This window comes from Poecilia reticulata, chromosome 4 (assembly GCF_904066995.2).
Source record: "Poecilia reticulata chromosome 4, P_reticulata-male-v2, whole genome shotgun sequence".
NCBI classification, from domain to species: Eukaryota; Metazoa; Chordata; class Actinopteri; order Cyprinodontiformes; family Poeciliidae; genus Poecilia; species Poecilia reticulata.
In genome coordinates, this window is record NC_088833.1 from 1,700,889 (window position 1) to 1,727,646 (window position 26,758).

At 42.9% G+C, this 26,758-nt stretch overlaps 2 protein-coding genes across 2 annotated transcripts; both read right to left on the bottom strand.

Annotated features, from left to right (window-relative positions):
- Positions 1-540: 540 nt before the first annotated feature.
- On the bottom strand, positions 541-15,183 carry prrx1b (paired related homeobox 1b). Its single transcript, XM_008406419.2, has 4 exons — positions 14,622-15,183; positions 10,387-10,562; positions 6,349-6,530; positions 541-1,119 (listed from the first exon to the last, which is right to left on the bottom strand). The coding sequence occupies exons 1-4, from the start codon at positions 14,866-14,868 to the stop codon at positions 987-989; spliced, it is 738 nt and encodes a 245-aa protein (XP_008404641.1). The 5' UTR covers positions 14,869-15,183; the 3' UTR covers positions 541-986.
- A 7,273-nt stretch (positions 15,184-22,456) lies between these two features.
- gorab (golgin, rab6-interacting) lies at positions 22,457-26,478 on the bottom strand. Its single transcript, XM_008406418.3, has 5 exons — positions 26,278-26,478; positions 25,889-26,204; positions 24,976-25,077; positions 24,737-24,877; positions 22,457-23,664 (listed from the first exon to the last, which is right to left on the bottom strand). Exons 1-5 carry the CDS (start codon positions 26,330-26,332, stop codon positions 23,286-23,288), a joined length of 993 nt encoding a protein of 330 aa, XP_008404640.1. The 5' UTR covers positions 26,333-26,478; the 3' UTR covers positions 22,457-23,285.
- Positions 26,479-26,758: the final 280 nt, after the last annotated feature.

The window sequence follows — 26,758 nt, forward strand, 5'->3', positions numbered from 1 at the left end:
ATCCCTAAAAGTTTGAAAATGTGGAATAAATCTGGAGCTGAATCCGGTTTCAGATCCCGGAGCAGGCCGGCGCTGAAAGGTTCTGCTTTTTTCAACCCACTTGTTCTGATACTCAGCCCGACTCGGAGGACATGTGTTGGTCCGTGCCGAGGGTCACCAGGGGTCGCGAAGAAGAAACGGCGAGCCGTGGAGCAAACGAGGCCCCGGGGCCCCTCCGCATTAAGGAGAGGACTTCCCTCCTCGTAAATATTGGGTTTTTAAAGATGGAAACTTCAGGCTTTTCTAATCTGGGAAAGAAAACACTCCGGACAGAAAGCATGAGCAGCTCCAGTTTTTCTGTTCCCTGGTGATAAATCTCTCCTTTATGGGCCGAGCTCGAGCGCCGCGATCAGGTTTGCTTTCCAAACGGCCCCGGCTATAAACAGACTTTATTTCACACAGTGTCTGAAGTGTGATTTAAGTTGGACTGCACTGTAAAAAAACAACAAAAAAAACTGGTTTCTGCTGCACAAACGTGACAAATCCTCCAGCTGGAACCTGTTTGGGTTGCTTGAAATGCTGTTTTTATTCATATACAAGGTTCTGTTACAAATAAAGTATATCATAGGAAATTATCTACTGGTTTGGCTTCAGAAATACATTAACTTTATACTGGACTATATAACATGTAGGTCAGAATGCACTGAAGCGGCTTTTCAGTGGTATAACATGGAGAAAAACATGTTTTAAAAAATAATGAGTAAATGACAAAGTGTTTGGTTGGTTGGTCCCACTTTTGCTTTTTATCCGCGACGTTTAAAAAAAGGAGAAAAAGGAAAACGGGTCCCAAACGGTCCGAGTCTCAGTCAAAGCCAGACGCTCAATCCGCTCCGGAAGTCCTTCAGAGTCCAGAGAACCTCAGGAGGAAGTAAAGTCACCTCAGGTTAGAAGCCCCGCCCCCGTCCCGGGACGGCGCGGCCGTTTCCGGTCCGGTCCGGAGCGGCGGCTCAGTTGACCGTGGGAACCTGGTTCAAGCTGTACTCCTTGGCTTTGAGCCGCAGGTTGGCGATGCTGTTGGCCATGTTCATGCCCTGGGACGTGTTGGTGTTGGAGCAGGTGGGCGGGTAGGTCGCCATGGCGCTGCGGAGACACGCAACCAAACGTTAGTGCCGCCGACACGCGGCCCGGATCCAGAACGGACGAACCGGAGCAGCAGCTCATGGTCCGACACGCTTCCTTCATCAAACACTCCGTCACGTTTCTTACAATGACAGATCAACGCAAACCCGGAAGAGGATCAGTGAAAACCATTAGCAGCTTTTATCGGGGAGAATTTAGCTTCTATGCTAACTTTGAAAATGTTCATCGCACTAAATTCATTTTCCTGGAAAAACTAAATGCTTATTTACTTGGCTGTTCTGAAAACTTTACATTTAATAAAGTTCAACAGCCGAGTTAAAGTTTTGGTTCGTGACTTTTAATAATCCTTCAAGAACGAAGACGTTTCATGCTCTTGTTTTGAAGGGGGAGAAGACCGTTTCCTGTTATCGTGTTTTTTTCCCCCCCAATAACTTTAATCGAAACAAGAAACGTACAGAAACAAAACAAACAAAAAAGACAAAATACAACAAATACATTTATAGAAAATGTAAATTATAATTTGTTCTGAAGTGTTGGAGTCTTTCAAGGTCGGATTTAATTTGAATTTAACTTAGCTCGTTAGCATTAGCTTCTGCTACATACCGTGTTGTAGCCGGTAGCAGAACTAATATTCGTGGTTAGCGCAGCTAGCCTTTTAGCCATCACTGCCCATCATAGATAAAATTCTCTAACTTCAGATTGGGACTATTTTGTGTCAATTGTTTGACATTTAGAGCGTCTCGGCCACCGTTTTTATCTTCATCATCGTCATCTTCACCCTGACATTTTTCTCCATCTTGTTTCTCCTCCCCTGCCGTCAGAAGAAACTGGAATTAAACGCTTCTGCTCCGACGCAGGCCAACAATAATTTCACTTCTCTAAATTATTCACACAATTTTCATTAATGACACATTAAATCAATAATTATCTAACGGGGACAGAAACGATTCAAACCAAATAAACTCTAATAACCATTTTCTGGTGACGGTTTGAAAGTGTGGACTATTCTAACCCCTCTCCGCGGGACAGGGCGGGAGTCGCCATAGCAACCGTGGTTACCATGGCGACTCCCACTGCATTGTCAGAGCACTGAAAGGAAATGGCTTCCAGGCCCGGCTGTCCTGCAGGCTGCCTCTGTTTTAATGGAGCCCTGATCGTGTCGCTCTGTTCCAGCCTCGGCTTGATGAAACGGCTCACAGCGTCCGGGAAATCACCAGAGCCGCGGGGTCACGGGGTCACCGCTGGATTTAATACGCTTTGTTTTCACATTATCACCTCGTCAGGACGGAGGCCCGGACCAGGCCGAGAGAGAGAGAGAGAGAGAGAGAGAGAGGGGGGGAAGGAACCGGAACCGGTTCTGATCCAGCAGAGTGAAGACGAGCCGTTTGTTAGTGTGGAGGTGAAGCTGCTGGCGCAGTCGGCCGCGGCGTGGAGGCGTCCTTCGGCCTAATCCTGACACAAGCAGCTGCAGGACGTAGAAAACTAGTCCTGCTCAGTGGAAGGATACGCAGAGAAACACTGGTGTTTTCTGGATAACAAAATAGACCCTACACATTGATACAGACTTTTCCTAAAAATATGAAACCAAATGAATCTCAAATAAATCAGATTTTTATCATTCTGACTCTGTTTCTGTGTAGGATCTAGTTTCTCAGCCAAAGAACGGCAGTCGTTCTGATGAACGTATCCTTCCACTGATCAGAAGAGTTTGTTTCTGACTGGGAATTATTCCTGCAAATATTTAAAATCTGCAGTTTTCCAGGTTTTTCCAGGTTTTCCTTTGAGCTAATGGTTTAGTCCAGAACCGAGGGCGTTCTCCGGTTCCGGAGGAAGAATAAATAAATCACGTTAAAGTAGTGCAGCCTGTAAATATGAGTAAACCTCCATCAGCAGCCTGATGGTGGAAGGATACGTTGGTGAGAAAAGGTTTCATTCACTTTTAGTTATCAATTAAATCCTGAATTTCTCCAAAATGCTTCAGTCGCCTGAGATGTTGAGGATTTTTCTTCATTTTCACACCAGTCGGTTATTTTAATAGTTTTAAACCGAATTATGGGACTCTTCACGCTCGCCGTATCCTTCCGCTGCTCAGACCGGATCTCCTTCTCTGCGTTAATTAGATTTTAAATGTTTTAAAAACATTTAATCAGAGAAATGATGGGAAACGTCAAACTGAAAATCTGTCAGTTTTATCTAAAAGCTGAAGGAGTCAGAACCGGACCAGAACCGGGTCAGAACCGGACCAGAACCGGAACAGAACTGGACCAGAACTGGATCAGAACCGGACCAGAACCGGACCAGAACTGGACCAGAACTGGATCAGAACTGGATCAGAACCGGACCAGAACCAGATCAGAACCGGACCAGAACTGGACCAGAACTGGACCAGAACTGGATCAGAACCGGGTCAGAACTGGACCAGAACCGGATCAGAACCAGACCAGAACCGTGTCAGAACTGGACCAGAACCGGACCAGAACTGGACCAGAACCGGGTCAGAACCGGACCAGAACCGGGTCTAACTGCACATTTAGCAGCTCAGTGATGCTATTAAAGCCTCTCAGTCGCTGAAGATTCACTGATTCTGAATAAAACTTTTTTCCTTCAAGTAGCTGAGAGACGAACGGATCAGAACCAACGTTTTTCAGTGACGGGTTCTGGTTTTAATCAGCAGCTGCAACGAGGTCTGGTTTTACAGTGAAGCTGCAGATCGAGACGCTAAATTCATTCAGTCGGTTTGAGTGGAGATGAAACGGATGAATCCAGAGTTAAAACATTAAAACCTTTAAGTTCTCAGACTCGGTGGTTTTAAAGTCCTGATGATGATGATGATGATGATGAGTTAAAATATTGATTACTTATAAAACCAGATGCTAAACATGTTTCACTAACTACAGGCTTCAGTTCTCTAATAATCACCACTCTGTGATATTAAGACTTTATTCAGGTGATATTAAATATCACTGCAGAGAAAATAAACGCCACATAGTTTTACTTATTTAAGAATTTGCACAACTTTTTGACTTATATGCACAATTTTCTAATTTGCAATCATATTATTTTTGATAGTTTTCAACATAATATTACAGCTTTATTCTCACAATACTGAACATTTTTCTAATTCTACGTTTATTCTGAGAAATATTCTCCTAATCTGACAGTCATGCTGGACGTCGACGCTTTTTCTGTTCATCTTTAGGAACTTTGTTAAAATAATAATGAAGATATATATATTATAATAATAACAGTTTGGCTCTGCAGCAGCATTGATTCTTCATTAAAGGCTGATGATGAAACGGTTCCAGCGTTTTTATAGAAATAGTTTCTGTAGCTGCAGCCGAGTTCAGACGGATCAGAGGAGATGAAGACATGAGGAGGAATGAGGAGCATGTTGAGGCGGCGGAGCAGGAGGAAATGAAACGATAACAGAGAGACGCCGCCGTCGACACGCAGCGACTGAAGCATCAGCTCAGAGAGGTTCTGCAGAACCAGAACCATTTACTGAACTTCTTCATGCGTCACATGATGAGAAAACCTTTTCCATTTTCTTTACGCAGAATGTGACGTTTAACTTGACTTTCACCCTCAGACCCGAGCAAAGAAAATGTTTGTTTGTCACTAAATGCTGAGAGAAGTTTATAAAATTACTGGAACTAAAGATTTGATTTTGTTTTATCAAATCTTTCTCTGTTCCTGGAAATGTTGTATTTAGTTAGTCAGATTAACTTAGCTGCTAAGCTAATAACATGCTACTAGCCAAAGCTCTAATGAGACTGTAAGGCTAATTGTTAGCTTGTGTATTTACTCTAAAGGTTTTAACTTGGAGATCACATCAAACTGAATTTTATCAGATTCACTTGAAGATTGAAAATAGTTGGTTTTTCCTCACTTTCAGCTCCATGTCAGGCTAACCGGCTAACTGTCTGCAGCCATTTTATTAAGCTAATAGCAACATGCGGTGGTGTTCAAAATAAAACCGCTTCTTACATTTTTTGATAACGAACGCACTGACAGAGTCTTTGAACTCAAAACTGAACTATGAAATCTTTAAGCTTCTCCACAGACCTCCGGAACAAAATAACGTTTTTTTATCCCGACATGCCGAGGAAATGTTTATAAAATCATTTAAACTAACTGAGGTTTTCATTTTGCTTCATCAAATATTTCTCAGTTACTGGAAACAAAATTTATTATGAACAAAATAGAGATCAATTTAGCCGCTAAGCTAATTAGCAATAACATGCTAGTAGCCAAAGCATGGATGATACTCTGTGCTAACAGTTAGCTTATATTGATCCATCAAATCCAATCAGATCTAAACAGATTTAATTTGAGGAATAAAAATATTTTCTTCTGGTTTTTATCCACAGTAACCATGCTAGCTGTCTTTAGCTGCTTTAGCGTGCTAACAGCAGCACACAGTGGAGTTCAAATAAAACCACAGTGTTTGCAATCACTAGCTTTTCACAACTCTTTGTATTCTGAATAAAGCATGAAGAAAAATGATGATTTGTTCCTCATTTGCAGAAAAGACAGGAAAGTTCTGTCTGTTCAGAAAATGTGCAGCGTCAGCAGTTTTACCAAAAACAGCGACTGCTGATGTGGGACGGACATTATTAAACACAACCGCACTCATGAGCTTTTATGCTTTCAAACTCAGCACCAACATATGAATCAGTGATAAAAAGCGTAAAGTGAGCAGCTTGTTGCTGCAGCCATGTTGAACTCCTTTGACTTTCCAGCACTAATGAAGGCGTCGTCATTTTCTCACTGGTGAGTCCTGGTTGTACTGGCATTACCTTTGGCTGGTCACTGGTCAGACTGGGAGCTTTCTCTGTGTCCCAGTTAAACTCCAGAGCTAGCTTGAGCACGGCTAACGGCTAACAGAATATATCTACGTCCCTGTTGAGATGGTCCGGTTCGGTCTGAGGAGGTAAGTCGGATATAAAAGAGGTTTCTCAACAGTAAAGACCTCAAAATCCAACATGAGCGTAAAAATCGTTCAATTAGCATCCCTGTCAGTTTGCATTTTATTAAATGTCTCCAACAACCACCAGTAAACACATTGTTTGGATGCTTAAAGTCCAATAAACAGACCCTGTTAGGGTTTACGACAACTGGGAGCCATTAGCTGCAAAGATAAAGCCTCTAATTTAGTTTTTAACTGCAGCGTACTGAAGTACAGAATCACAGCTTTGGGTCGGCTCGTGTTGAAGAAGCAGACTGTACCTGTAGGGGGCAGCGCTGCCCCAGGACAGGTAGTCGTTGGGGCGCGGCGCGGGGCGTGGCACGATGGGCTGCTCCACCGCCGTGACTTCCCCTGAGTAAGACTTGAGCAGCGAGGCGTTTTTGCTGGCCAGCATGGCTCGCTCATTCCTGCGAAACTTGGCTCTCCTGTTCTGGAACCAGACCTGGAACGACAGGAAGACACCAGGAGTGAGACCAACCGCGCATCGCCAGCCGACCACGAGCAAAACGGCTGAACCAAAACACAGCAGAACGAGACGAACTGGGATTGTGGCATCCTGAGAATATCTCCATGTTCTGCTTTTTACCTTGTGGGCAAATAAATTCAAACATAAACTTTAAGTGACTCAACATTTTTCAGAAAACTTTCAGTGAAGAAGAAAAAGTTCAAGAAACTCGGCTGCTTTCCTCTTTCAGCAGCTTGATAATCACAAGATTAGCTTCAGGGATATTTCAGGAGTAAAGTTGGAGATTTTGACATAACCTTTAGTTTCATTTTATTATTGAATCCTATATAAACTGTGAGGCTGGAAATGTGCACCAGCGTCACGCCTTAAAAAGCAGCTAACGCGTTAGCATCACTCACCCTAAAGCACCAATCATAAAGCTCAGCTAACGCTAACGCGCTACACCAACACAGTGTGTAGAACTTTTTGTTACTCACTTCAAAATAAAAGCATAAATGTATAAACATTCAACTATATGAAGGATTGTTAAAAGTTAATAACCAAAACTTTATTTTGTTCATAGAGCATGCAACTAATTCAGTGCTTTGGGATTTATCTGGACAAATTAATTTAGGGGAAGTTAAGTGTGCTGAAGACTTTCAGAGTTAGCAAACTGCTAAAGCACTAAAGGAAACATTAGCAGATGAATGGAAGTGTTTCCAGCCTGTGGTTCAGCTGATGGATGGACGAGGAGCTGCTGGTTCTCTGAGCTAGCATGAAATGCTGCAGCTGACACCCTGAGGACGTCCCCCGGGTTACAGCGCTGGGCATCTTTTCCTTTCTGCAGTGGTTTCAGGCTGGGCCTGTCGTTTTCTGGCTTCATGGGAGAAAACGGCTCAGAAAGGAGCAGCAGGCCGAGCGGCCCGGTCGGATCCGGGCCCGAACCCAACAGCCTTTTCATTTCTGGTTCCCGGGATTTCGCTCATTATCTGCAGTTAAATTCAGCCGCAGAGACCAGAGCTGTGTAGAAGTTTAAATCATGACATGAGAGGAGGTTTCTTCCTCCTCCTCCTCCTCCTCATCAGCTCATCGGCGATGACTCAAAGCGCGGAGTGGGGGGGGGGAGTGGGGGGGCTGGGATGTTGTTTCTTGCTGTGAAATCAAATCCATTATTAGAAGCTGCCTCGCTGACGCACGGCCTCTGGAATGAGTCTCTCCTATCAAAGGATTTCTGCACATTAATCACAGATGTGCAGCTCGGCTCGCGCCAGCATCACCATTTCCTCCGTTTCCCCGCAGAAGAAAAACTTTCAGTGAGCTGTGAGAGAGGAGGTAGAGTTTATCTGCTGCTGCTTTATGGGATGCAACCTTCACGCGTTTAAAACAACAGGAACGTTTTCTGCAGAGCTGCTTTCCCAACATGTGTTCGTCGCCTATAAAATCTGTTTTGCTCCTCGCACGACTGCCGCAGCTGCAGCCGAATGAGTCACAAAAGCCTCCTGACATTTGGATCTTAAAAGTCAAAATAATTCACAAAATAAGCCTGGAAACCAGCAGGAACGGTTTGTTTCCAGAGGAGGAAACGTGTTGATATGAAAACATGTGGCATAAAACCAGAGAGTTGAGATTTCTACAGTAAACAGAACTAAACGGGAGGAAAAGATTCTGCTCGTTTATTTATTTTCTATTCAAGTAAAAAGTGATAAATAAGTGATCAGAAATGTGAGGAATCGGTTTAGTTTAGCTCCTGGATCCTCTCAGTTCAAATCAGCACCTCAAATATTCTCCCTTCAAATCGATTCAAACCGATTCAGCGATTACGATTTTCACCGCGCCGGCAGAGCGGCTCGATAATGGCCGATTCGTTTCACCGGCGTATCCCTCCACCAATCAGGGGCCGGATTCTGTTTTTAGATAAAACTGTCAGATTTTCACACAGCGTCGCTTTAGTTTCACCTGTTGTTTCTCTGAAATAAAGGCTCTGAAGAAGAAGATCAAACAGGAAAAACATTTAAAATCTAATTAACGCAGAGAAGGAGATCCGGTCTGAGCAGCGGAAGGATACGGCGAGCGTGAAGAGTCCCATAATTCGGTTTAAAACTATTAAAATAACCGACTGGTGTGAAAATGAAGAAAAATCCTCAACATCTCAGGCGACTGAAGCATTTTGGAAAAATTCAGGATTTAATTGATAACTAAAAGTGAATGAAACCTTTTCTCACCAACGTATCCTTCCACCATCAGGCTGCTGATGGAGGTTTACTCATATTTACAGGTCGCACTACTTTAACGTGATTTATTTATTCTTCCTCCGGAACCGGAGAACGCCCTCGGTTCTGGACTAAACCATTAGCTCAAGGGAAAACCTGGAAAAAACCTGGAAAACTGCAGATTTTAAATATTTGCAGGAATAATTCCCAGTCAGAAACAAACTCTTCTGATCAGTGGAAGGATACGTTCATCAGAACGACTGCCGTTCTTTGGCTGAGAAACTAGATCCTACACAGAAACAGTCAGAATGATAAAAATCTGATTTATTTGAGATTCATTTGGTTTCATATTTTTAGGAAAAGTCTGTATCAATGTGTAGGGTCTATTTTGTTATCCAGAAAACACCAGTGTTTCTCTGCGTATCCTTCCACTGAGCAGGACTAGTTTTCTACGTCCTGCAGCTGCTTGTGTCAGGATTAGGCCGAAGGACGCCTCCACGCCGCGGCCGACTGCGCCAGCAGCTTCACCTCCACACTAACAAACAAACTGCAGCAGCAGCAGAAATAGGAGCAGCTTTCCCAGGAAAAACTCTGATTTCCAACAAGCTCAAAACAAAACGCGGAGCAGCGAAAGGAAACATTTAAAGTGACGCCAAAAATGCAGCCAGAAGAGAAGAAATACAAAAACAAAGATGTTAAAATCTTTAACAACTTTTACTCAAACTGATCTATTTTTAGACAAAGAAATCTACATTTTATTATAGATCCTCCCAACAATCGCCTGAGAAAATAGTGCCTCAGTAACTGCATTATTCCAGATTTCCAACCCAACTGATCGGTGGAAGAATACGTGGCAAAGTGTAGAAACCCAGGCGTTATTTGGCTGACAAAGTAGTGCCACATTAAATTCATGTCTGATGGAAAAAAATCCTCAGTTAATTAATTACATAGAGTTTGAATTTTTTTTAATCCATTAATCTTTTTTCAAAGGTTCCGACTGGAACCGTTTCCGGTACGCCGGTAAATCGGACGCACAGGTACATCCGCTAACAGCAGCGATGACGAAGCTGCTTTTCTCGGTTCATTTCTGCTTCTAAACGATCTGATTGGACGCTGGACATGGCTAACAGGCGCTGTGTTGAGCTGAAAGCAGTTAGCCTATCAGTGAAACTGTGCTAACCTAGAATAGCATCAATGCTAACATGTAGCAGCTAACGCTAACCTGATGGCTGAAGAACAGATTAAAAATTCATAAATATCTTTGTTGTTGAGCTCATATGTCTGTTTTTCAAATAATTTAGCAGGAAATGTGGCGTTTTAATTTAAATAATTGGTAATTTTGTGGATTAATTGTGATTAATTAATTGCAGAAGCTGCCGATAAACATTAATGGAGTCAGGATGAGATCTGCACTTTATCTGAGGGCCTCCGGGGGGAAACACACACACACACACACACACACACACACACACACACACACACACACACACACACACACACACACACACCTCTTATCGTTTCCCTGATGACAAATCTAAACATGTTAATCACTTTCAGCCACCGAGCCGCGTCATTAGCTAAATGCATTTATCTGGGGGGGGTTAAAGCGAACCGGACCGGTGATTTCACAATAAAAGCCTCACCTGGACGCGGGCCTCGGTGAGGTTGACCCGGCGGGCCAGGTCCTCCCTGACGAAGGCGTCCGGGTAGTGCGTCCGCTCGAAGACCCGCTCCAGCGCCTGCAGCTGGCTGCTGTTGAAGGTGGTTCGGTTCCGGCGCTGCTTCCGCTTCTTCTTCTCCTCCGTGTTCATCTGCTCGTCTGCAGGAGGAAGAGGAAGAGACGGTTACCATGGAGACCACCAAGCGTCTCCGACCAGGTTGAGCCGCAAACGGTCCAATAATAATCCAGCTGTATTGTTGCAGAATTTCAGATGTTTCTGATCAACTTGACGCGAAAGTGAAAAGAATTTAAAAAACATTTTAAATCTTTTGCTCATTCCGTAAAATCACGAAGAACCAGAATAAACGGAGCTGGACTTTGGTGAGGAAACTCATCAGAATCTCGACTGTTTGAGTTTTTATGATGACAAATCAAACATGATCAATATTCAATGATCATGTTTAAAATACGGATATGAATCAGTGATTGCTGCTTTGTTTCACTGATTGATTACACCGAATTTGGTGCAATTAATCGATGAATTGCACCAACAGACAATAATATGAACAGAAAAAAATATCCTGTTTATGTCAAATATTCTGTTTTTGTTTTATTTTATTTTATTTTATTTTAAAAGCCAAAAGTTACATTTCCTGCAGATGAGTATCAAATATTGTCTTTTATCTGAAGGTTTTATTCAGCGGAACCGAGAGGAGAACCGGCTCTTTAAAAAAGAACCCAATGAACAGAACCAGATTTAATCTGATCCATTGGATCCCGCTTTGCTGTTATAGTCATTATTTCTATAAGACAAATAAAACTCGTATTAATTCGCTGTTAAATGAAACAACCTCCAGAACCGAACCGAACCTCCTGGTGAACGTTCCTGCAGAGGAACCGGAGCCTGCGGCTCCACAACAAAACCACAGAACAAGACTTTCACCAGAGTAAAGAGTCCTAATTACAAACAGACAGGAACCCGGAACCCGTCCAGCTGCGGCCCAGAGCCGCTTCACCGAACCGAACCGGAACCGAATCCGCTCATCGGGTCCAAACTCAGCCGGACTGACCCGATCTAAACAGGAAGAACCTCCAGAACGTCTCCTGCAATATCCTGTAAAATATCTATTTGTAAAAGTTTATAAACTCATAAAATAAATTCAGAGGTAAAATTTATGAAGTTTTTGTTTCCAGTGTAAAAATAAAAGCTGCAGCCGCGAGATTTTAAAATACGAATGAAATTATTATAAACTTCACGTGGCGACGAATTATTTTAAAAATATTTAGAGTATTTTGTTAGAAATAAAACCTGATTTAACTTAATTAGGAATTTTGAAAAATATTTTAATTTGGAAAATTCTTTACATTTTTAATTTTGTCATTTTTTCCAACAGTTTTATTTGTTTTATTTGACTGATGTTCAGAAACATTTCGGGTTTGATTTTGGGCATAAGAATAAATTTAAAGACTTTGATATTAAATCGTTTTGGGTTTTTACCACAAATTTACTGTAAAATAAATTATGCTAATTGGGATAAGAGAGAAAATGACATCAAAGCTGCTGAGAAGTTTTAGAGAAGAGGGAACACACACACACACACACACACACACACACACACACACACACACACACACACACACACACACACACACACTCTGTCATCGGCTGCCTGTTTGTTTTTTGCTGTTTTCAGGTTTGTTTGTTTTCCTCTCAGTTTGATCAGAATAAAGTTTGAACTTTTAGCAGGATAAAGTTTCATATGACGGATTTTCCTCAGGACCCTGAACGTCTCTTCGTTTAAATCCGAACCGCTTTACGGATCAGAACCAAAACATTTTCTCCAAACATTGTTTCAAGATTTAACTCAAATATATTTTTAATTTGCTGTAATATTTGTCTGTCGGGTGATTAATTTCTCGCTGACCTTTGACCTTTAACAGGAAGCTGCATATTGATTATTATAGATGTAAGGGAATATCCTCGTCCTGATTTAGTGGCTGCTGTTCTGGTTCTGATCTGATCCAATCGGCTCCAGATGAAACTGAACTGATTTGTTTTCCTTCAGCTAATCAGGCTTTGACCTCTGGGGTTTATCTGGTGACCCCTGGCCGGGGGCCCGGGGCCCCTGCGCTGAAAACCAACAGATTAGAGAAATGAAAACATCATTTCCTTCAGCTGCGTTCCAGCCACAGGCAGCCGGGTTCTGCAGAACTTCTGGGTCAGAACATCAGTTTCATCTTCACCAAAAATGATCTGATTATTTTCTACAATCACCTGATTTACAGCAAAACTGGAGATAAAATGAATAAAAACCTTCATAAAGTAAAGAATTTTCAGGTTCTATAAAAATATGAAAATTATTATTTTGGGTCAAATTATGTCTAAAAATAACTAAAATCTGAATTAAAAGGAAATAAACCGTTTTATATAATTCTGGTTCTGTTTTGCAGATTTTTGTCATTTTTTAAATAATTCAACAGAAAATTAATTTGACTGTTTTTCAGAAACCAGAACAGATTTTATTTTCCTTCGGCTCAATTTACACAAAATATCAGCATTTAAAATCATCATAAACTCTAATGTAACAAACATAATTTAAAATAATTATGTATTAAATCTAAAAGGGAAATTTGTTTTTTTGCTTCTATTATTTTTTTCACATTTTGGGGTAAAAACTTTTACTCCTAATTCTCAGTTTTTGTTTTTTTCTACTAAACGCAGAAAAAGCTCAAAATAAAAGTTCTGCCTCTGAATTACGCAGTTTGCAGCTGAAACTCAGCGGAGGTTTGATGTGCGGCACAGTGACGCTGCAGCGGCAGAATGAGCGGCAGAAAACGGTCCAATCTGCCACATGGAGGTTTATGAGCTTTTAGTCTTTTTTAACAAAAAGATTAAAGCAATAAAAGCTAAGAAGTAATAAAATGTTATTGTTTTAATTTGATATTTTCTGATAAATCTTTGAGCTTCTTTCTTTTGTTTTGGCCTTAAAATTTGCACGAGAAGGAAAAACAGAATAAAAACAATTACAAACATAATTTAAAAATATATTTAAAATATTAACGTCATTGTTTGTATTTTGGCTGCAAATATTTGAAAATGGGATTAAAATCTGACCAAACAGATAAAAACTGAAATGTTTGCGTCGTTTTCATGACGCAGCGGCTGAGCGGCACTTTGACCTGCAGCTTCAGTCAGAACCATCCTCATCCTCATCTTCATCACGTGTGACTGCATGGCGTCATTTAAAAGTTTCTCCTGTCATCAATCCAGAACCAGAACCAGAACCAGAACCAGAATATGACAGGATTAAATGATTTAAACGGCCTAAAAACACCCACCTGCTGCATTTATAAGTAAATATATGAAAAATCATAACTTATATCATAATCTGATTTTCCTGATGATGAAAATCTTCTGTTTTTTACTTGTATTTATTTATTTTGTCATAAATGAAGAGCGGCTCTGATTGGCTGACCTGCGGCTGGGGACACGCGCGCTAATGATGACAGATGATTGGCTCGGATCATCTGAGAGTGTTTGACAGGCTGAAAATAAGCGTGAATTAACGACGTGACCCGCGCACTTCCTGCCGCACAGCTCTGCGCTTTTTCCCCCTTCAGAGAAATAACAAAAACAGTCATTAAAACCCAAAGCGGTTCCGTCAACTGGCGCAAACGGAGAGGAGGAGCGGCGGTTTATTTACTCTTTCTGCGGCGCGCAGAGGAGGCCGAGCGGCGCGGCGGTTTGCGCCTTTAATGAGGAAGTTCTGGCGCTTTCATGCGCTTTTTACGCACAGAATGGTGGAACATTTAACTCCTTCCTCCATCTGAAGTAAATAAACACCTGATCAGAGTTTTAACAGGAACTGAGGGAAAACTCCGCAGCTCTGCGCCAATCAGGCGGCGCTCCGTCATCATGTGACTCATATTTTCTGAGTTATTATGTTGTTTTTTGTCTGCAGAGGAAACCTGCAGCGTCAATGCGGCCTGGTTGAGGTCAGCGGCGCAGATTTATGGCCCGGAGCCTCCCGCCCTCTGCGGGTCCACCAGCGCGCCGCGCGGACTTCAAAGCGCGGCTGAGGAGTAATGGCGGCTCTGCGGGGAGCCCGTCAGGATGATGCATGGCCAGCGCGCGCGCGCGCGGCTCCGCGGGCACGTGATGAAAACAGATGAGTTTAGTTTGCGGCTGACAGTCGGACTCCATCTGCGCACACTTACTCTCCTGCTGGGTGGTGTCGCTGCCGCTGGTCAGCCCCGGGGACTCCAGCATGCTCCGCCCGGCCTCCCCGACGCCCTCGTCGGCCTGGGTTCCCACCATCTCCCCGGCCTCCTCCAGGTCCAGCAGGTGGCTCACCGAGAAGTTCTTCTTGGCCTGCAGGTTGTCCAGGTTCGCCGTGATGGGACTCTCCAGCCGGTTCGAGATGGCGGCCTGCCGGTCCATTACGTGCGCATAGCTGGAAGTCATGGCGCAAACGCAGGAGAAGCGGAAAAGGCGCAGCGCTCAGGAGGATCACAGCGAGCAGATCCCCGGAAAGCAGCCGCACTCAGACTGGGCTCCGCGGAGCTGTTCACATCCAGAGGAGCCGCGGAGAGCCCGAACCGAGTCCCGAACCGAGTCCCGAACCGAGTCCCGATCAAACCCAGAGCGACCAATCCATCCGGCGGCGCGGCGCGGCGCGGCAGAGGAGAGGAGGAGAGACGGGAAGCTGGAGGAGGAGAAGAATCACAAGTTCTGCTCCGAGTTGGACCGAGTCACATCTGAGCAGGAAGAGCTGCTGCTGCTGCTGCGGGTGGAAACGGCCAGATGCGCAAAACTGGCCGAGCTGCAGCCAAGAGGCGCGAGGAGGCAGGACTCTCTCTCTCTCTCTCTCTCTCTCTGTCTCTCTCTCTCTCTCTCTCTCTCTCTCTCTCTCTCTCTCTCTCTCTCTCTCTCTCTCTGTCTCTCTCTCTCTCTCTCTCTGTCTCTCTCTCTCTCTCTCTCTTTGTCTCTCTCTCTCTGTCTCTCTCTCTCTCTCTCTCTCTCTCTCTTTCTCTCTCTCTCTCTCTGTCTCTCTCTCTCTCTCTCTCTCTCTCTGTCTCTCTCTCTCTCTCTCTCTCTCTCTCTCTCTCTCTCTGTCTCTCTCTCTCTCTCTCTCTCTCTCTTCTCTCTCTCTCTCTCTCTCTCTCTCTCTCTCTCTCTCTCTCTCTCTCTCTCTCTCTCTCTCTCTCTCTCCCCTCCTCCCCCCGGCCTGTTTTTAAATCTGTTATTCCTGACAGATTCTTCCGTCACTCAGCTGAGACATAAATCACTAAAACAAAAACTACACCAGCAGCCATTTTGTTTTCACTGAAGGTCCAGAAACTTCGGACCTTTGGAACAAGAAGATCCAACCAGACAGGTTCAGTTCGGTCAAAACTAAAATCAGTTCCCAAAAGATTACAAAGAATCAATAACAACAGTGATAATCAACCAGGAAGTTTTCATTTAACAAATAGAAACTCGATGTGGCTAAAAGAGAAATGATCCAATAAATCAATAATCACTCAGAACCTGCAATCATTTCAGAACCAAAAAGATTCAGGAAGGTGAAAATAACTATGATTTTCTAATGACAGGAAAAATGGAGGATCAGGAATCGAGCAAATGATCCACAGGCTGAAAACCAGGAAGCTGCTCAGTTCAGTTTTCATTATTTTTGATGTTTAAATAAAATGTTGAAAAACGTAAAACTCAGATTTTAGATTTTGATCCATATCTGTTTCTGTTTGCCGTTAGTGAAATCCATTAAGATGCTAATAGCGGAGCTAATGTTTCACTTAGCATTCCAGCTTAGCTTCCTCTAACTAGAATGTTCTGTTCATTTCTTGGTTGTTTTGTAAAGTTTCAGTTTAATAAAATTTGACATGGTTTTACTCTTTGGTCATAAAAGTAAAACCAGGAGTGGAAGGACGAGTCGTAGCCCAGGCTGTGCTGCTAACAGAGCAGGATCATCTGGCTGAACGATCAGCGGAACAAGGTTCTCGTTTCATTCTTACCCAGGCAGCACATTGGCTAAACCGTGAGTCAAACAGTCACTGGGACTGACTACTATATATTTTTCATTGAGGGACAGTAACTTTAACATAACATATACCTTTCTGAACAGGTGAGGGCGCACTTTCTACGTCTATAATCAGACATTAAAGCGACGTGAAACCTTTCCTCCCTCCCTGGCACCTCCAGACCCGAGCCGGGGGCAGCCGCCCCCCCAGACCCCCCCATAGCTCCGCGCCTGTGAAGGATTATCTTCTGCTAAATGCCGTGTTGCTAAAGTGTTTTAGCATTAGCTTCCTCTAAATAAGGAACTTAGATTGTTCATTCCTCTAGATCAGGGGTCCCCAAACGTTTTCCTCTGAGGGCCACATGACTTCTCCCTTCTCTGCTGGGGGCCGGAGTCAGTTGGTAACAGAAAAAGTGACGATTGAAGGAGAGCCTACATGTAAAAATGTGTTGTTTTTTTCCAGAAAGCACAATCAAATAACCCTCTCTGGGTTCTTCACAGAAAAAATCCAGGAAGGATTATAGTCCGTATTATCTGGACTATGAGCCACAATGGATTATAAACCACAACGCCAAAGAAATTTCCAAAGACATCTGATCTGTTTCTGCTCATTTAGCTGCTTGTGGCTCAATGTTGGCGAGTAACCAGACTTCCAATGACTCACTTCCTGCTGAAGAGCCCCCTGGTGGTTGAAGAAAAATCCACATATAAGCCACTTATAGTCCGGAAAATACAACATATGAAAAAAAATCTAAATGCTCTCTGGAAATTGTTCAGGGGGCCGGACCAAATGTGGAGGCGGGCCGGATCCGGCCCGCGGGCCGTAGTTTGGGGACCACTGGTCTAAATGAACTATTAGCACTATTAGGTTCCCATCACTGCTGTGGAGGATTATAGATGTTTTACAAACTTTCCTGATGGTTCCGGTCTCACTGCAACGTCTGATCCGATCCGATCTGATCCAATCCGATCCGATCCGATCCGATCCTCAGAACTGGTTCCGGTTGTCGGTCTAAACCCATCTCTAGACACCCGGTTCAGGTCGGAGTCCAGGATTTATTCTCAGGTGAGACTCTCAGGTGTTTTCCAGCCAATCAGAGACAGTTTTCTCTCTCCGTGTTTTAATGAAGAATAAAGTTCAGATGGAGAAAATCCAGAAACTCGGAAGAAATCTTTCATTTGGGTATTAACTAGTTACATTAACTAGTTATGTTAACTAGTTACATTAACTAGTTACATTAACTAATTATGTTAACTAGTTGTGTTAACTAGTTACATCAACTAGTTATATTAACTAGTTACATTTACTTGAGTAACTTTTCTTTTCCCTTTTAGGAGTATTTTACTACACTCTATATGTTATTTTTACTTGGATAATTTCATATTTCTGCTCCAGATTTTACCCTCAGAATGAAAAATGTTTTAACCAAAACTCACCTGCAGTTTGTTAAAGTTTTTTATTAAATTTAACTGATTTTGCTCCGTCTCACGATGTGATTTTTAAATATTCATAAAGTACTTTGAGTAATTTCTTACCAGATACTTTTTACTTTTACTTGAGTGAAAATATGTTGAAGTATTTCTGCTCTTACACTGTAAAACTCTTAAAGGTGGTTTAACTTTAAAATGCAACAAAAATCGATTAGAAAATTGTTTTAATTCAGAATTTAAATTTCATCAAGTTGTTCTACCAACAGACCAGTTTTCTAAAGTTGTGACGACTCCTTAACATTCAGTTGTTTAAATTTTATAATGAGATTTAAGCCAAATTATTTCACATCATGCAACAAAACATCCAGCTGAACACGTTTCTTTAAAAGAGCTACTAATTTTAAATTTAAATAAATAAAATTCCTCAAACCCTCTTTTTCTTCTTGTAAATTAAATCTTATGAAAAGTTACGTTTCAGTTCCATAACAGCAGAAAGATTTCTTTGACTCGGAGAGAAGAAGCCAGCAGACACAACCAGAAGCAGCTGTGATGTTTTACAGTGTCATTTTTGGGAAATCCGCCCGGTTCGGTTCGGTTCGGTTCGGTTTCGCTGCTTCACTGAAACTTTCTCCGGTTGAGCTTCGAGTTTCTGCAGCTTCTCTCAATATTAAACTGGCCTCCAGCTGCAGTGTGTGTGTGTGTGTGTGTGTGTGTGTGTGTGTGTGTGTGTGTGTGTGTGTGTGTGTGTGTGTGTGTGTGTGTGAGGGGGGGGGTTCTGAGCTGCCATGGACCCACAGACACCCCGTAGCCCCCCTCCTCCCCCCGATCTGGGAAAAAAACACTTGATGCCATCAAAGAGGCGCAGATCGGATCCAGATGTTCTCCGCTCGTTCTTTCCATGTATTTAATGAAGGCGCAGCGATGGAGGAGACTTTTTCATCATTAGTTCTCCCCCCAGATTCTCTTTTCCTGCCTACGAGTCGGTTCTGGTGCCAGCTCGAGAATAAAAGCAGAAAGAAAGAGGAGGGGAAGCGGCGGCCTCCCCGACTCTCCTGCGGGGCTCCGCGTCTTTGTTAGAGCTTCATGAGAAACTCGGTCCGTTTCCCTGCAAACATCTGGAGCAGGAAAAACTCACGATCCGCTCAGAAAATATGAAACAACCAAATGATGCAGTCATCCTGTGAACTGAAGCCGTCAGATCAAATGTTTCATGCAGTTTTAGTTTCTTACTTTTTACTATAAAAACTGAAAAATGCGGCCGGATTTTATCCCCGGATGTTTCCTGTCAGTAAATCGATCAGCGTCATGAAGGTGTGAGGGGGGCGGGGCCTAAAGAGCAGCGACTCACCTGAGAGGAAGAGGATGATGATGATGATGATGATGATGATGATGATGATGACGCAAGCAGCAGACGGACACGCATCATCATTTCATGCAGAAGAAATTTTTACTCGTCTGAATTTTATTGTTTTTTCAACATTTTTCTCATAAAATAGTAAAACGGAATAAATAAAGTTATGAAACCGAACATACAAACTTTAAACACGTCAGATTTACTTTTAAAGAAAATATAGAAAAACAATATAAGAAGAAATAAAAACGAGAACCGTTCAGTCAGTTCTGATCAATAAAATCAGGATTTCATTGATATTTCTTTGAAAATGTAGTTTATTAAACTGAAGCAGGTTTGGGTTCAGTTCTGACAACACAAAGAGCGACTATCTACACATTCACATTAATTCACTTATGAGCCATTTTGTATGTTGAACTGAAGCCAGGGCCGCACACAGTCAGTCCAGGGGCCGCAAACGGCCCCCGGGCCACACTTTGGACACCTCAGGGTTAAATGATGTTTTTTTCTGTTACTTTGAAATTTAATCTAAATGGTTTTAATTGTTTGAGACATGATGACATCAGTCAGTTTAATGAACCTGATGGTATTAATAACCTTACTAAAAATAAAAATACTCATTTTGATTATAAAGAAAGAAAAATATGATTTATGAGGAATTTTCAAATGAGTTGGAAAACTCTGGAGTTTTTCCCCTAATATATATATATATATGATGGGATTTCATTTATATATATATATATATATATATATATATATATATATATATATATATATATATATATATATATATATATATATAAAAGCTTTTGCATTCAAATCATCCCTGTAGTTTCTATGGTTTAAAGAAAATATTTTTGCAGTTTTGAAATTTTATTGTTTATGTTTTTTCCAGGTTTAAATTTATTTCTCTGTGTTTTTAAAATGTTTTCATTGCTTTAATTATATTTACATTTTCATAATTTTTTTATTTTAAGCGGATATAATTAATTTAATTTGTCTGGTTCCAGGCCGGTTCCGTTTGGACCTCGATGCTTGTTGCGGTAATGTTTCTGTTTCTTCCCGCATCGTCTCAGTTCTTCTCATTACATCAAAGTTCTGCCCGGAACCCAGCAGCGGACCGGACCTGGTTCCGACCCGCCGGGCCCAGCAGCGGACCGGACCTGGTTCCGACCCGCCGGGCCCAGCAGCGGACCGGACCTGGTTCCGACCCGCCGGGCCCAGCAGCGGACCGGACCTGGTTCCGACCCGCCCGGTTCATTTGTCTGAATAGGCCTAAATGACCGATCCCGTCCCGTAAACCAGCCTGATTGCTCAGAAACCCGCACGCAGAGTCTGACTGCGGAGTTGATTCAGAACCGAACCGAGCCGAACCGAGCCGAGCCGACTCCAGCTCAGCTGCGGCTCTGTGCAGGGAGCCAGCTTCCGGGTTTACTCCAATCATCCAATCAGCTAATTTCTGTCAAACGAAAACAAAGTGCGGGTTTATGTGCTGCAGGCGGTTCTGATGCGGAGAGTTTGGGTTCCTCTGAACATTTATGGGCCGCTGCTGGTTCTGGAAGCGATCAGCAGCTGATTAGAGCGACATGCGGGCTCAGAGCAGCAGGAGCCTCATTATCACACTTCTCTCCTAAATCTGAACCATTTTAATAACTTTCATCTTCCAGCTGCGACACAAATTCTCTCATAATCATCCGTGAAATCAGACATTTCAGCTCCAGCAGCAAAAAGTTGAATCATTTCAGATTCAGTTCAAACTGAAACGTCGATTCTGGAGTTTAAAGTTCAAAATTTGCTGAAGGAGTTTAGAGACAAATCAGTGAATTAATAATAAATATAATTATAATCATCTGCAGGTGACAGTCGGATCGGGTCTATATTAATGTGAGGATGAGTTATGAGCGGCGTAAATCTAAATCCGGGTTTCCGGAAGCTGCAGGTGTGAATGTGTCTGAGAGGCGGAACCAGATGGGATCCGAACCGCTCAGCTGGTTCTGGTCACTTCAGAACAGTTTATTAAACATGTTTGTTTTCCTGGCTGTTATTTTCTAATTTATTAGTTTGTAAAGGATTTAAACATCTGCCTGAAAATGGTCATTTATGTATGAAATGAGTGCAGAGAGGGTCAGAGGTCACCTTTGAAATAAAGAAAAAATGAAATATGTCTATCGAAATGTTTAATCGGGTTAATTAATTAATCACATTTTAATTGTAAACCACAAATTGTCAAAATAAGCAACATTTTCAATTCAAAACCATTTTTTCCTATAAAACGTTGAATAAATAAAAACAAAGTGTTTCGGTTCCGTCTTGTTGGTGAAGCAGAAACGATTCGCAGCATCAGCAGGTTTTCACTTTAAATCATGTTTGGTCAAATTAATCCAAAGGTTTTCTTTATCAATTTATTAATCAGTGAAGCCAAATTTCACATTCACAATTTTTTGAAGAGAAAATCATTTTTTCTGTTTTTTTTTTTTTAATTGAGTTTCAGGAATATTTAGATCCAATTAGAGCTTAAATGAAAACATGAGTTTTCAGTTTGTTAGTTTTGTGTAAGAATATTGTGACATTTTATTCTCGGTATGTTTTAATTTATGCTTCCGATGTGCACAGTTATGTATAATTTAAATAGTTTTAAAAAGCATCTTGTCTGTTAATATTTGTTGCTGCGTCAGATTTACGGGCGTACAGGAAACGCGCAGGTTCAAAGGTTCCGACGGGAGAAAAACATTTCTAAATGCGATTTATTGCGTTAAAAATCGATATTAATCGACATCAACGCGTTAAATTTCCGTCTCTAATACAAATAAGAACCCAGAACCTTTTCTGGACTCTCATTCTGGGTCAGCAGGACTTTAAAGCTGTTGTGGTTTTAAAAATAATTTGATGCATTTTTACTGCAGCAGAATGAAATAAATCTGTAGTTTGATTTTAAAGCATTGCGCCTGCGCAGCCAGCCGTCCGGAACCGGAGCTGTCTGGAGCAGAACCGACCGGCTGAACCCGACCGGAGGTGAAACCTGCCGCTGCGGACTTCAGACTCTGACCTCCGCTGCGGCCCGGCGACCAATTAAAATCAGTTTTACTGCGTCTGCCGCAGACGGCCAGATGTGACCGCAGCTGTAAACCTTCCTGTGGTTTAACGGCTCGACCCGCCGCCGCAGACCCAGCTTCTGTCCTGAGGACCGAACCGGTCCGGGTCCGGTCCGGTCCGGTCCGGTCCGGTCCGGGTCGGAACACCAAGACACACAGTCAATGTTTCAACCGTTTATTTCATGTAGTGTTTTCATGACGGAGCAGACAGAACCAGAACCACGTGTCGCCATGGCAACCATCACATTTACCTGAGCGTCCACAAGCCTTACCTGTAATCTGGAAATATTTGGATCAGTTGTTTTTACTGTAAAACAAAGAATCTGCTTAAAGTTCTTCTAGAAAAAAAAACTCTGGATAAAACCGAGTTTATTACACTAAAAATGAGGATTTATCACATTTAAAATAAATCAGATTTAAGTTTGGAACAAACTGCATCTTACATTAAATCTGCACTGTAAAAACACAAAACTTGTTTGTTCCTGTTTCTAGAACAAATAACTTGGTACACTTAAAAAAAAGAAAAACTCCAAGTAGCTTTTCAGCAAGAAACAGCTTAATATAAGTCAATAAACATTTAATTTATAACGAGACTTTTTTCCATCCAATAAGTGAAATAATCCATCAGTGGAACCAGAACTTTTTCACCAATATTAAGAAATTATCAACTTTAACTTATATTTGTAGCTGAACTGTTACTTGTTGGTTTTATTTTATTTCAGATAAACTAAAACATCTGAACTAGAAAAACTTGGTCAGTTTATGTTTTTGCAGTGGATATAAAGTGACTCCAAGCAGAAAATATCCAGAAGTTTCCTTTAAACCAGTGACTTCCTGAAACACCTGCAGTCCTCCAGGTAAACCTGCCCTGCCTGGAGGGGGCGCTGCAGCGGAGGTCAACCCGGTTCTGGTCAGAACTTCAGCTGGTTCTGGTCATGGAGCCACATGAGGAAGACATCAGTGAGATGAAGATCCTCTGCTCGGAGCGTCAGGAGGTCAAAGGTCGAGCCACGTCACAGTTTTCTGACCGTTTACAGTCTGGTTCTGTATTCAGTTGGTCCAGCGCCTCCTGCTGGAGCGCCTTGGTGCCGCCGGGGGCTGATGGCGCTGCCGCCTCACCGCTGCCGTTCCTCTGAGGCTCTGCGGTGGCGGCGGCGGCTTGGCTCTGCTCCTCCTCCCGCTGCTGCTGCAGCTCCTCCTGCAGCTGCAGCTCCTGCATCAGCTGCTGCAGCTTGCAGGCTTTGCGCAGCTCGTTTTGCTGGATGATGGCGTACAGATGCTCGGTCAGCTGCTCCTTCACGTCCGTCTTCCTGTGCAGGTCCAGCTTGGCCGCCACGTACTCGGCCTCGGCCTTCTCATAACGCTTCCTGGGAGGCAGAGGTTTGATTTTAATGATGGAAATTAAGTTATAATATTAGAATAAAGTTGTTTAATGAGAAAAACGCTCCAGTAGAGTTAATGAGATCCGAGCGGCTCGGTCCGTCTGGTTCAGTTCTGCTGATGATAATCATTTGGTTATGATGCTTTAAAACATGAAGTATAACTTCAGTAATACTCAACATTCCTCACTTTAACTTTAAATTATTTTTCTAGGAGTTTAGTAATAAAACTAATATTTTATTATTACAACGTCGCTCTCACATTGTTACGACTTTACTTGGACATTCGGGCGACTATTCTGGAATTCTTACTTCATTTTGACATTATTACAACTTTTTTTTGGATTAAAGAAAATTCTAACTTTGGGACCAAATTCTTCCTGAGTAAGTAAGTTTTTCTAAAAGTCGGTTGAATTAAATTGGTTGTGACGATTGTTAAACGTCTGATCAGACGAGTTTCAGATTCCTTCAGAGTTTCATGAGGGAAGCGTCGTTTTCCTCCAATCAGAGAACAGAACCGTCCTGGACATCGAGCTCTGACCGCAGAAATACAGTTTGAATTGTGAAGAACAAAAAAACACAAGCTTGTTGGAAACGTCTCAACGACAAACCAGGTCGAGTCAAAAATTACTTCATAATTTAACACTTTGAAATTGGGCCCCTGTCTCTTTAAGAAGCTCCTTCTGTTTCTGAAGCTCCGCCTCCAGGAAGTCGTCCCAACATGGCTCCTCTATTAACCCTTTGATGTTTTTACCAGCTGCTCTGAGCAGCAGCTCCTGTAATGAGCTCAGCAGCTGGTTGCTAATTGCTGCTGGCTAGTCTGAAGGAGTGTTGCATATTTAGCTGTGCCAAATGCTAGGTCATCCTGGCGTTTTGCACAGCTGAATGGTTGCCATGGAGATTAAAGGATTCCTCAGGTTTGTTGTTGAATTTCAAGGGGAATAACATTAGAACTTGATAGAAATAAAAAAAGTTGATTTTAGATGATACTGCCGCTTTAAATTTGCCCTGCACAGTTTGGCACAGGCTTCAAGTCAGGAAGCCTGGAGTTCTTCCCCACCTGGCGGCGCTGTAGTCCCAGCTGGCCTGCTCTATCCGGCCCCGCAGGATGCCGATGTCGCTGGACACCATGTCGTCGAGCGCCTGCAGCTCCTTCTGGATCCGCCTCAGCTTCACCGCCTCGGCTTGGGTCTGTTTGGACCTGAACACAGCAGACGTTTACTGCGGTGGGTTCTGGCTCCGCCCCCCATCTGACCTGATCAACATCCAGAACCCGATCCAGAACCCGGCAGTGCTTACTTCTCAGCGATTGTTTTAGCCAGAAGAGCTTTGGTCAGCTTGTTTCTCTCCTCGATGACTTTCTGCTCCTGCTGCAGCTGCTCCAGACGCGTCTTTTCTCTCCTGCAGTCGCAATAAAACAAACAATTTCACAAAAAGGAAAACTTAAAAATAAAAATGTACATTTTTCTGGGGGAAGAAACGCGTCCTTGTACAGTCGCAGAGGTAAAATTTGCAACAGTTCATGTCCAACATGTGGGGGGTCTGCAGAGATGTTAGCTGCCCATTTCCTGACATTTGACCTTGACAAGTTCTGGATGGAGGGAAGATTGCTCCCTGCCGTCTTAACTGGTTCTGTTCTGAAGATGGTCCAAACCACAGTAGCCATCTTTCCATCTAATCATGATGTGAAGTTTACAGGAACTAAAATCTAAATATGAACTAGGCGTGTTTCCACCTACTGGTTTGGAGAAAACCAGCCAGACTACACAAAGCATAAGTTTGTCAAATGTTGATGCTACACATGGCTGTAAACAGGAAGTAGAAGTTGCTAATTAGCATGAACCACAGAGATTTGGATTCTGCATTTTCTTGGTGCCTCTGGTAAGGCACAGACCCCCCAGTGGATGGGATGGTTTGCTGCATCAGAACTTATTACAAACGTGTTAGCATATCCCCTTTAATGAGGAGTCCCACTGGCCCAGGCCTGATGTAAAGTTCACTATGAAATCTGATTGGCTCAGCTCCTGTGCCTCTTGTGATGTCATCAGTCCAATTAAACAAACAGAAGCTTTTCCACCTTCAGTTTGTTTTAAAACATTCAATTTTGTGGATCCTGATGATTTCTTTGACCAACTGGGTCTTTCCTGTTGGAGCAAATTCATTATGATGAGAATAAATCAGAACTTGATGTGAAAGTTGAGGCCAAACTCACATCTCCACCTCCTGCTTCTCCAGCTCTTTCACCACAGGAACCTCCTCCTTTTTCCCCTCCTCTGCTGTCGGGAGATGTTCCTTATTCTGCTTCATGTTAGCGGGTTTCTGCTGCTTGTCCTGTCCGGCAGCAGCAGCTCCTGTCTGGTCAGGAGGCTGACTTTCCATTGTCAGCGGTGGTGTGCTGAGCTGTTGCCCCGGCGGGAGGGTCTGTGAGCCGGCTAACTGAAGCGCTCTCTCCCGCTGCATCTGTTGCCGGTTCCGGCTGGATGTCGGAGGCTTCCTACCGCGGGGAGCGGCAGAAGGGCCAGCGGAGTCTGTGAAAGTACAACCGGCTCATGTTAGGGTTAAAGCGGGTTAAAGTCTCAGACTGGGTCGGTTTTATTTTACCTTTCTGCTGGATTCTCCGCAGCTCCGCTTCAGAAAAACCCGCCCAGCCGCTCATTCTACCGCCTCACAACGAGACCAGCCCCCGGAAACATCCAGCTAAAAATACTCTGTGGTTTAAAGAGAGAAAATCACTGAAAACCTCAGAGAAACATCGAAAGAAACACTCAACACTTCCGCCATATTTGTTTACCATTGCCACGCGAAGGACCGCAACAAGACCGGCGAGATGGTCGCCCCAACTAACGCCTGATTAAAAATGAAAGGATTGTATCGCAAGTAAAGAACAACCAAATCTTAGCTTGTTTTTATCGTCTCAGCCGGTGTTTCTAAATTTATCTTTGTTGTGCCTATAAGCATTGACGCCTCCAGAAAAAAATTTATTCGGGTGACCACAGCAGGCCAATATCAGGACTACAGATAGATAACTTCGTCAGACCGTAAGTATTTTTAGTTTTATTTAATGCTTTTCCTTTTTTAACCT